The sequence below is a fragment of the Oreochromis niloticus genome, linkage group LG4, assembly GCF_001858045.2.
Source record: "Oreochromis niloticus isolate F11D_XX linkage group LG4, O_niloticus_UMD_NMBU, whole genome shotgun sequence".
Taxonomy (NCBI): Eukaryota; Metazoa; Chordata; class Actinopteri; order Cichliformes; family Cichlidae; genus Oreochromis; species Oreochromis niloticus.
Window position 1 is genome coordinate 19,533,824 of NC_031969.2, and position 12,208 is coordinate 19,546,031.

The window sequence follows — 12,208 nt, forward strand, 5'->3', positions numbered from 1 at the left end:
AATCCCCCTTTCTTTATTTTTTTGCTCCATGTTGAACACTAGATAGATAGATAGACACTATCTGTCTGTCTTTCTGTCTGTGTATATATATATATATATATATATATATATATATATATATATATATATATATATATATATATCATATATAAGTCCCTAAGACAGCAGGGATAGGCTGCTAGACCCTGAAAAGGATAAGCGGAAGTGAATGGATGGAATATCCACTACAGTATCCAATCCAATTATACAATTATTGCTATTATTGTTACTACAAAAAAAGAAGATTCAAAATAATTTTAAAATATCAGTTGTCATTTCACAAGTGGCACTTTTCTGTGAATTTTTTTTGAAACATTTGCATTAAATCTTGTCTTACAGTGACACCTGTTAGCTGTTAAAGCAACATTAATGCTAATCTGGTGAAAGGGGTAATCTTGGGAGATGTTTTACACAACAGGTAAGTTATAAATGCATCAGAATACTTGAGTTTATTTTTGTTCATGATTCACTTCAATTAAATTCCAATTTAATTGAATTTATTTAGCGCTAAATCACGACAACAATTGCCTCATGCGCTTTATATTGTAAGGTAAAGAAACTACAATAATGCAAATATGCAAACAGAGAAAACCCCCAAAACCATGTGACCCCATATGAGCGGGCACTTTCAGGACAGTGGGAAAGAAAAACTCTGCGGTAAGAGGATGAAGATAACACAAAGACACGCTGTGGAAGAAAACCATAGATTGATAGGAATTGAATGCAGCGTAATGTATAAACAGATTATACGTTTTAAGGCTAATCTTGATAGTAGAGAGATTGTCTGTCTCCTGAATCCAAATTGGGAGCAGGTTTCACAGAAGAGAGGCCTGAAAACTAAAGGCCTTCCTCTCATTCTACTTTTAAATTCTTTAGGAACTACAAGAAGGCCTGCAGTCTGAGAAGGAAGTGCTCTAATACTGTACTGTAAGGTTATAAGGTTAAGACCTGATTATTTGAGACCTTGTATGTATAGCTTGGAAGAAAGCAGTCCGACATATTTGTTTAATATGCACGTAGAAGGACATGTACAACTCCAAGATTCCTTACAGTGCAACTGGAGGCCAAAGTAATGTCATCCAAAATAAGCATCTAGTTAGATACCATATTTCTAAGATTTTTAGGGCCGGGTACAATAATCTCAAGCACAAGTGTAAAGATAAATGTAGTCATGATAAATAGAAACTGAAACTCTGGCAAATAAAAACTATGATCAAGCCATTTGCATCATATTCATTTACAGATCACTTAAGGCTAATTCAAATATTGTATTCAGGAGGAACACCTTCCTCCCTTCTGCTATTACTTTACTATATGCACAGTCACAACAAAAACAAACATTACATCATGTGACAACACGGGACAGACGTGGGAGGCATGGCGGGATAGTAAGGACAAGAGCAAGTAACCAATAATGATGACACATATGGAAGACCAGAACAGTCACATGCATCGAAATAGGCAATTCTGTTTTGAAATAATTAATTGTATAATGAAATATGCATTTGTAAATTCATTTTTAAAAACAAAATTGTCATTATTTTATTTATTTAAAAATTAAATAAATTAATAAGTAATTTATTATTTAATAATTTAATTTAAAATAAAAACACTATTTAGAAATCAATGTTTCAAAATGAATTGTTAATCCATTAATAAATACTTCAAAAAAATTTAACTCTCAATAAAAACCTCATTTCAAAAACCATTTTTGAAATCCAGATGACAAAAATCTCATTTTCAAAATCTTTAAGTTACAATTTAAAAAAGAGAAATAAGTAAATGAATTCAAATATCAAGGTTTTTAATTGAGAATTCTTTTTCTGTGAAATTGATGTTTAATTTAAACTTTTCATTAATGGAATATTTTATTTTGAAATATTGATTTTTATTTTATAAATATATATAAATATATACTGATATGGGCAGAAGAAAACTCGAACAAAGCTCTACAGCTATTAAGTGCCCACCCAGGTGCAGGCTGATCAAACGACTTCACCTGGTGGTTTACGACACCAACTGTTTGCCATCTATAATTCAGTTTTGAGATTCCTTCCCAGACCCCTTAATGCCCACTCACATCCTGCCCCATAGGGTGGGGCTTGGTTTCACAATAAGTTCACCTGAAACCTTGGTTGATTGTGATCCACACCTGTTTTCACACCTGGCTCTTGTGATTACGTAGAGGATCATTAGGGGGTCCATTGTCCCTCTTGGGGGGGGGACACTCCCATAGGGCTTAAATCTGGGACTCTCCACCATTTGACCTTATCAATCAATACTTTATTTATATAGCACATTTAAAGACCACAGGTACACCAAAGTGCTTCTCAATAGTTAAATATGAAATAAAATTAATTACATATGAGTACGATAGTAGAGTACAAATACATTGCCAGACAAAAAAAAAAAAAGCACTAATTAACCCGGGAGTACTATGTTAAAAGAAATATTTCACTCCTGGTGTAAAAGTTAGGTAAAATCAACACAGAAATATCAACTGGAAAAACAGTAACACAATAGGTTAAAATTACACACAAATTTAATAAAAGCACAAAGTGTACATCCGATAAATCACTAACTAATCGAAAATGCAAGATCAAATAAATAACCTTTCAATCGTGTTTTAAAAGATTGAATAGATTCCGACACGCGAATATCAGCTGAAAGACTGTTCCAGAGGTTAGGTGCAGCAATGGCAAAGGCACGATCACCTCTGGTTTTCAGCTGGGACCAAGGTTGCACCAAGAGCATTTGACTCGATGATCGAAGTGCTCTCCTAGGAGTATACAGGCTGAGAAGTTCAGTTAAATAGCACGGCGCAATATTATTTACGATTTTGAATGTAAGCAATAAAATCTTAAAATTAATCCGATATTTGATGGGCAGCCAATGTAGGTCAGCAAGGATCAAGGTAATAGAATCACACCTTCTAGTACCAGTTAAAAGGCGTGCTGCTGCATTTTGGACAAGTTGTAGTTTATGAAGAAGGGCAGATTGGAAGCCCAGGTAAAGGGAGTTGCAGAAGTCTAATCTTGAAGTAACAAAGGCATGGATAAGTTATGACTGAAGAAGCTTCTCGGATGAGAGGTGAAACGTCTTCAAGCAATTTAGAAAAGTCCAGACGGTTTTCTTTCCAAGCTCCTTAGACAACAAAGAAGGGAATTCCACACAAACAATTTTACCATATTCATTTATTAAGCACAGAGGTAAAGCAAAAAAAGCAACAACAACTGTGTGCTTACCTATAACCTACCTACAAGTGACTGAAACTAGAAAAAAAACGTAAAAGCCACAAAATTGTCACAGTCTGACGGGGACAGACTGTAAGAATTGCAAAAAAGGACCCAAAATGCAGACTCGAAGGAACAGGGAACAGAACTTGAATGTTAACCAAAAGCGAGCCGTTTAATAAGGCTGGTAAAAAAGGTACAAAGAAAGGGCAAGGCAAACTGAAGTAAAACTAACATAACCTAAACTGGGAGAACTAAACAAACAACAAGAAAAACCTAGACATGAAACTTGAATACATGGCGTGAGAAACATGGCGTGGACAACAGACGACCTGACAAGGACTGAACAGAAACACACAGACTAAATACACACAAGGGTGATTAGGGGAAGTGGAAAAACATGGGGAAACAGCTGACACTGGTCTGACATAACGAGACAAAGGAAGCAAAGCTGACTACACTGACATAGGACACAGACCTTCAAAATAAAACAGGAAACATGAGACACAGACAAGACAATATAACCTTGACAACCTAAGACACGCAGCGTGAAACACATAAAGGGAAAAAGGAGACTAAAACACAGGGGTAGAAGACACAAGTGGAATCTAAATAAACAAATGAGCTTAGATAACCTACTGAAGTAGAAACAAACCATAAACATCAAAATAAACTAAAACTCAAAACGCTGGGTCAACAGACCCAGGAATGTGACAAAAAGCGAAAAAAACAACAGCAAGAAAAAAAAAAACCCAACCTAAATTGGGTGCCAGAAAAGCCCCAGCCTTCTTAGAGGAGGGGGAGGGTGGCCGACATCTTAAAAGTATATCACCTTACATAGGTTCCCAAACAGGTGAACTCCTTTTCTCATAATGGATGGGAGGAGCCACTAATGATGGCCTGAACAAAAAGGAAATAAAAACAGGCCCACCAAACGTTAACGAGGCTTAAGGCCTCACAGGATGTAAAACGCATTTTTCATCGTAGGCCACATTCAGCTCACTTCTATCACAGATGGGTCAAACCATAGAAACTCCAATTTCTGTCAATGTAAACATGTTTAAATACACATTTCTACACTATTATAGTGATTTCATATTTCCAAAAACTGTAATGTAATGGGTTTTTGTATGTTTGTTTTGTTATGGAGCAGGATTTTTTAGTAAGTTTGGATCCTAAAACTTTAAAGAAAAAGTCAAGAACCAAAGAGGAAATAAATTTTTCTTAACACAGGACTATGGAACACCAAGGGAGAAATTAAGCTCTAAACCAACAAGACAACATGACTAAATGCACTGAGAGGAAGAATACAAGAAATAATCTAAACATTACACAACTCCATAATGTCATGTAATGATTTAATAAGAAAAACTGTAACACAGGGTAAGCAGATCAAGGACATAAAAAATATATTCTCAAGCTTTTTAAACAGCATCAGTCAAAATGCATAAATAGTTTTAGAATTAGTACTGCTTAAACACAACAAGACAGGTGTGATACTGAACAATGACAAATGGAAGATATGAATTATTTACATTTTATGTCTTAATATTGCTTTTAACAATCCTCACACTACACGAATCCCTAAAATGGACTAATTGCAGCCTCTAAGATGATCAGCATATGTACTTAAAACAAATTTTAACATTTTTAAAAACAAAAAACATTGACATTTTTTAAATTAAAAACATTAATTTAATTCAGTTGATAACATTAGGATTTACAGAGTTAGTGATATTTCATTATCTGGAGTGCCTACAAGTTGATTATAATATTTCTTCACCATCTCAAGCTCTGTTGAAACATCTGAAAAACAAAACATTTTTTGAATTGTTTCCCCCCAGAGTGACACACATATGTGTGACTGAGTAATCAGTTATTTATTCATTTTTTTTAAGATAAATATATAGACACCCCTGCAAGACTGCAAAGATAAAGAGGGAAGGGAAACATCATCAAACAATTTGAACCAATGTAATTACAGAAAACTGTCCTGTTTACCTGGGAGTAAGCACTCTTCAGCCGTGAATGAAAGTCCAATAGATTCCTTCATAGTTTTCTCCAGAGTCTCCAAGACGTATACCTAATTAAAATTTTTTTAAAAGTTTTTCATCACTTACCACAGACTAAGATATTGTGTTAAAGTTGTATTTAGAAGGTTCTCAGACTGGATGAAAAATATAAATGGAAACAACCATTTTTGTATAAGTCTATTCCAGTTAAATACAGAAAAAGGCTTCAGGTGAGTTATGAGAATATATGTTCATCATAATTCTTTATAAAACATGACAAACCATCAAATCGTGCAACTTCCCCAACATGGTATTTTTTGCCTGCTCAAACATGTCCTCCTTTGAGTGCACATGGTTCTCAATAGTCTCCCTCATGTTGTACAGTGTGTCTTCTCCTGTAAATGCTAAAGCCTCTACAATAAGACAGAAAACTCTTATCAGACTTTTTATGCCAAATAATTATAAAAAAAAGTATCTGTTTTACTGCCAAGTTGTGAATCTCTGATTTTATTTCTTACTGCAATAGCCTTCTTCCATAATGTTCTCAATTGTCTCTGTCAGACTGCTGTAGACATTTTTCTTCTGTTTCTGGATGATTCTGCTCAGTCTTGCCTTAATATTTTCTTCCTTACAGACAAACATGAAATAAGGATGAACTTTACCATCAGTCCATTGATAGACAGTAAAGTTTCACTTCTTACCTCTGTCTTGAGAAATCTGAGCTGCAGTTCAGCATTTTTGTACTTTTCAATTAGAGAATCAGTGTCAAGTGAAAATGTCTTGATGACTCCGTTGAATGCTCCACATGTTACTTCATTTCTAAAACATGTAAACATTGTCGATCATAATGGCTGAACTGGCAAGTTTATATGTTATAATTACATATCTTGAATAATATTATGTGACTGTTTAGAACACGTTTTTATTACGGAAAGGTCTTTCTGAATTCTGCACCAATGCTGTCAATCAGACAGGAAGCCAACTTCATATTAAGGTTAATTGGTTTCCCTTTTTTTGGTTTGTAGATGCCACCATTCTCAACAACACACTTCAGTAAATTGTAAAAAGCACCACCATTCTTTCCCTGAAACAAAAAAGAAAACACAGAATTATTGCATTTTACATTGTCATATAAAATCTGTATGTATTTTAACTATGATTAAAATACATACATCATACAAGAAGTTCTTGAGTTTTTCTCCATATGAACATTTGGATTTCTCAACACCATCATCAAGACATTTTTTAAAAGCTGTATAGGTGTCTTCCATTTCTTTTCTGACATTATCAAGTTGGAGGCTCATGTTTATCTCAAGTTCTTCACACACCTCGCCTTTTTTACTATCCTGAAAAAAAAAATTATTAGTAAAACCATAAAAACTACTTGTTGTTGTTTCTTTATAGATTAATGAAATTCAGTTGGTTTAAAATGTTACAAAATAGAACAGCAAAACTACACGAATCAATCAAATAATAACTCATAAATTAGTAACAAAAACCAATAAAAGAACCACAAATACATATGAGAAATCCCAACATGTAAGAGAATATTATTTTGTATCTTTTACTTGACCTTACCACTCCTCTGGAGTTGGCGCCTTGAATTAAAGACAGAATCCCGTGAGCTCCCTTCACATAGTTTACTGTCTCTGAGTGACAGTCATTGAGATCTTGCAAAAATCTCTGAAGTTTGGTTATTTCTGTTTAAAGGAGATACATACATTAGCATTCTAGCTATGCATGTTATGTTTACATAAAGGAGACTTCACCTACCAGTATCTTCTGGACTTAAGTAGTTTTCTTTTAGGAACTCTTTGGAGCTCACTGTGAACACTTTGAAAGTGTCATCAGTGAAGTGTTTCTAGGGAAAAATGTGATTTCAATTTAATGCAAATGTGGAGAGTCTTTGCATTAGACTTCTTGTCAGGCTATAAAATTCACCTTAATCTTGCTTTGCTTGTTGAATTCTTTCTTTATTGCATCCTTGGCTTGCACATTTCTTTCAGTTAGTAGATCATGGAAATCAGCTGATGAACTAAAAAAAGGGGGGGTAACACACACACACAATTATTATTATTGTTATTAATCTTAAAGCACTATGTGACATGTCAGCATGTCATACAATGCTGTGATTGCAGCCATTCCCCAACTCTCTGTGAATGGTACTCATGGCCATTGATCAGTGGGTTTTGGTCAGTGGTTGTTGATCAATGGTCATGAGAATTTGAATAATTAAGATTAAGGAACTGACCTCCCAGCCTATTGTTCCTTCACTGGGCTGGTTTCAGTCATTATGCAAATGTACTGTTTATAAGATTGGGGAAACCTGCAGTCAGCTGAGACTGAACAATAATAATAATAATAATAATAATAATAATAATAATAATAATAAATTTTATTTGAGGGCGCCTTTCAAAAGCCCAAGGTCACCTTACAAAAGAACAAAAGTAATAAAAGAAGCAATAGTGATAACATACATACAATAAGGTAAAATTGCAAAACAGAACAGAACTTGACAACAGATAAAATCAGCACTAAAGCGAATGAGCCAGTTTGAACAGATGTGTTTTAAACTGTGACTTGAATGCGGGAAGAGAGTCTATATTTGTTATGGCTGGAGGAAGAGAGTTCCAGAGCCGAGGAGCAGAGTGAGGGAAGGCTCTGTTCCCCATAGTGGTAAGACGTGCAGACGGAACAGTAAGACGAATAGCAGATGAGGATCTAAGAGGGCGGGAAACAGTGGTGATATGGAGCAGGTAACACACAAATAGAAAGGAGTAGATTTATGGATACACTTGTACGTGAGAAGTAAGATTTTAAAGTTTATCCTGGCTTCTACGGGCAACCAGTGAAGCTGCTGAAGAACTGGGGTAATATGAGCTCTTGATGGAGTACGAGTTATGACCTGAGCTGCAGAATTTTGAAGGAATTGGGGTTTATGAAGGGAGACCAAATAAGAGGGAATTGCAGTAATCAATACGGGACGTAATAAGACTATGGACAAGGATGGCAGCAGCATGGGGAGTAAGGAAGGGACGGAGTTGGTTAATATTACGTAAGTGGAAGCACTCAGACCGGGTTATGTAATTAATGTGAGACTGGAATGAGAGAGTATTATCAAGTATGACACCCAAACTCTTAATCTGAGGGGAGGGAAGGGTGGGAGAACTTTCAATGTTAATGGAAAAACTGTGGGATTTGGATAAGATAGAGGCTGTACCAACAAGTAAAACTTCTGTTTTATTACTGTTAAGTTTAAGAAAATTGGAGGAGAACCATGATCTAATCTTGATAAGACAGTTTGAGAGGGAGGTAGGCGGGAGGGATGAACCCTGAGGCACAACAGCAGAAACAGGAGACTTGAAGAGTGGGATTTAAATTGGATAAACTGAGTGTGGTCTGAGAGATAGGAGGTGAACCAGGCAAGGGTGGTATGACTAATGCCAATGGATGCTAACCGGTTCAGGAGGATATTGTGAGAAATGGTATCAAACGCCGCACTAAGATCAAGAAGGATGAGGATGGATAGGAGACCGTAATCAGCTGCCATCAGGAGGTCATTGGTAATCCTTAACAAAGCAGTTTCTGTGCTATGATTGGGGCAGAAACCAGATTCAAATTGTTCATAGAGATTATGGTTATTGAGGTGTAAGTGAAGCTGGGAGGCGACAACTTTTTCAAAAAATTTTGAAATAAAGGGGAGATTTGATATAGGGCGAAGATTATCAAAGTTATTGGGGTCTGCACCAGGCTTTTTGAGAGTTGGAATAACAGAAGCCTTTTTCAGAGATGAAGGAACGATTCCAGTGTTCAGGGAGGAATGGATAATACTGGTTATGAGAAGAGCTGATGAGGGAAGACAGGCTTTAACTAACACAGTGGGAAAAGGGTCAAGTTGACAGGTGGATGATTTAGATTTTTTAATAAGATTACATACATCGGTTATGGACGGAAGAGTAAAGCTTGAAAATAAGTGACAGGAAGACAGTGGGGGAAACAGGAAGTCTACTTCAGAGTCGGAAGCTCCTGCAGAGTTAAGTTGACGGTGAATATCTGAGATTTTACGGGTGAAAAAAGAGATAAGAGAATTACAAAAGTCAGCAGAATACATATGGGAGGGGAATATGTCTGGAGGTTTTGTAATTTTACTGAACAAAGAAAAGAGAGACCTGGAGTTACCTTCATTAGAACTGATTAAACCAGAGTAGTATGCGGATTTGGCTGAAACAATGCGGTCCTTATAGAACAAAACATGATCATTATACATTTCTTTATGTATAGCAAGTCCAGTTTTCTTGAATAGACGTTTAAGTTGGCGTCCTTTAGCTTTAAGAGGACGCAGGTTGGGGGTAAACCATGGTGCTGAACAGGAAAATGAGACAGTGCACCTTATTTAGTAAACTTTATAAAATTGTCTCAGCATCTGAGACACCTTTTGACCCAAATGTTCTGCATTAATTACAACAAAGGCCAAACCCTTTGCTTCACTCTTTGTCTAGCCTGGGTTGATCTTCTATGGAAACACCCTGCAGTTGATCAGCATGCAACATTTACTTACAGATCATCTGAGTCATCAAGAAGATCAGACTTGGTGCAAATAAAATGAATTTGCTGACATTCGCCACTATTTCCAATCAGACTACTGACACTTTCCAGGATCTCCCAGGCCTCTTTCTCTGATGCTGCTCGATTAATTTCAGTCACAATCCACACAGTAGAACAATCTCCAACTATCTGAAAGGAGAATAACATGTCTCAGTGCTTCATCAAAAGATGACATTACTGTTTGCACAGAATAAAGCAAAGAACAGTAAATGTGAATTACCCCTTTCCACATCTGATCTCTGCTCTTGTTACGGTCGCCATTTCCAGGAAGGTCCACAAGTGTGACATGCTGGAGAAAAGGATTGTTTGGCACCCTGACAGTCACACACTTCACTAGTGGCCAAAACCACTTTTTTCCTTCATTACCTTCTTCTTGTTTTGAATCACTTCTTGTGTATTTGACACATTCTGCAGAAAGTTTATCAGCCTGGAATAAATAACAAAAATAAAGCAATGCAAGACAGTTTAACTTCAATCCTACACTGCAAGTGTGTTACAGATTGCTTTAAAGAATTACAGTGCCATAAAAGATGACAAAAAAGCAATTCTCTGGTCTCAGTAAAAGTTTGCACGAGTCATTAATTTTAGATTTAAATGTGATCAGCGGACCTGTTTTATATCCGCGCAGAATAGTTTTCTATAGGAGATCGCTGCAAAAAGTGCAGCCTTACCTAATGTCCACCCTACCGTTACTCATTTTATATTAAGATTTAAAATCTAGTTGGTATGGTGAGTAACCTTCAGTAACAGTAATAAATCATTGTATGGCAAATAGTGAAATCATACCCAAGAATCAAACTGTTAAATGGTGTGATTTAACCCTTAGATACTGTTCAGATCAAATGTCACATTTAACAGCAGTAAAATCTTGAAATTTGATGACTTTTCCTAAAATGACACACACACACTACTTGAATTTTGAACGAACTTTTCAAATATAAACCGTGTTTAAAATGACTGATCCATCCATTCATTCTTTTCAACTTTCTAATATAGGGTCTCAAGGGGGGCTGCAACCTGTCCAGTTGCCATATGGAGACAGTTGGGGTATACCTTGGAGGGGCTGCCTGTCTGTCACAGGGCTAAAAAGAAAATATGTCTGAAAATGACAGATAATATAACAAAATAGAACAGATTAATTTTTTGTTAGTGGACAATTGTCTCATACACCTCTTACTGTAGGTTGCACAGTTCCTAAATTACTGAAACCAAATACTATACTTAATAACAGCAAATTTATACAATTTTAACAGACCACACTTCCTGTTTAGTAATAGAGCGGTGATGTCTTACTGATTCACATGTCAAAATCTTCCTCCTACTTTGGGGAAATTCTGGAATTTCTCTGAAATATTTTCCATCCATAAGATCTTCAAAAGACTTTCCTTTCCATTCTTCTCCATAGAGCGCTGAAAACTTTTCACTGATGTCATGATAGTCATTATCAACATCCATTTCACAGTCTTCATTATCCCCAAGAAATTGATGAGATGACCACAACTCATCTTTCCACTCCTTAAAAACAAAAATGCTTTTCAGTTTTATTAAAAGGGCCTAAACCCAGAATAATAAGAAATTATATTTCTACAGCTAAAACTAATTTTACCTCTGGTGTGATGAACTCAATGTCTGCCTCATAGTTAGAGCCTTGCGTGTTAGCCTCCACTTTGATCATGACTGAGGTGCATGCACTGACACTTCCAGAAGGCAAAAGGTTCTTCTCTTCAATGATGGCATTTATCAGAGAACTCTTTCCAGCCCCAGTTTTACCAAAGACACCAACCAGCTCCCTCTTGTCTGTCTCTAAATCACAAATTTTTTTCCTGTTAAATGAGATGAAGAGTTAAATTTTTACCTCAAATTTGTGGATACCAGAAACAGCAAATAAAAGTAGCTGTACTATACAGACTTACCAGAAATTCACAAGAATAAAAGTCTGGCAGACTTAAATTGAATCCAAGTGAGACTAACTGTGATCCACACTAAAAGCACTGGAAGAATTAATTTTCTGTTTTAACCTGTCTGCTAGCAATACAACTTTAAACTAACTAATAAAGAAAGTAATAGTAAAAATACTTCACCAGTCAAGAAATGCATTGGTGAATACTAACACAAAATGTAGGTTCATGTAGAATCAGCAAAAAGAAAACTGTGTTATTTCTTGTAATGAACATCCCCCAACAATGAAAGACAGCTCATGTGCTCCCAAACAATGGAGGTCTTGAGTCTTACGAATTAAATAAGGAATGAATGTCCATGTTACCATGATTATTTATGATTCTAGAATCACTTGGTGGCAAACAAGCACAGCTTTCTAAC

The 12,208-nt window shown here is 35.9% G+C and overlaps 1 protein-coding gene across 5 annotated transcripts in view; it reads right to left on the minus strand.

The window, feature by feature from the left end:
• Positions 1–3,497: 3,497 nt before the first annotated feature.
• The window catches only part of LOC102075531 (nuclear GTPase SLIP-GC), a 36,212-nt gene continuing 27,501 nt past the window's right edge, over positions 3,498–12,208 (minus strand). For 3 of the 5 annotated variants that reach the window (XM_019355659.2, XM_025906216.1, XM_019355660.2), the window contains 14 exons: positions 11,496–11,712; positions 11,183–11,404; positions 10,110–10,316; positions 9,843–10,018; positions 7,226–7,319; positions 7,058–7,145; positions 6,863–6,984; positions 6,457–6,630; positions 6,214–6,368; positions 5,986–6,103; positions 5,803–5,911; positions 5,567–5,697; positions 5,274–5,355; positions 3,498–5,078 (listed from right to left, as the gene is read on the minus strand). In XM_019355659.2, the coding sequence (XP_019211204.1) occupies positions 4,993–5,078; positions 5,274–5,355; positions 5,567–5,697; positions 5,803–5,911; positions 5,986–6,103; positions 6,214–6,368; positions 6,457–6,630; positions 6,863–6,984; positions 7,058–7,145; positions 7,226–7,319; positions 9,843–10,018; positions 10,110–10,316; positions 11,183–11,404; positions 11,496–11,712 (1,981 nt within the window). In that variant the 3' untranslated portion in view covers positions 3,498–4,992. The remainder of the gene's footprint in view (positions 5,079–5,273; positions 5,356–5,566; positions 5,698–5,802; positions 5,912–5,985; positions 6,104–6,213; positions 6,369–6,456; positions 6,631–6,862; positions 6,985–7,057; positions 7,146–7,225; positions 7,320–9,842; positions 10,019–10,109; positions 10,317–11,182; positions 11,405–11,495; positions 11,713–12,208) is intronic. The other 2 variants (XM_025906217.1, XM_025906218.1) reach the window with 1 other exon arrangement.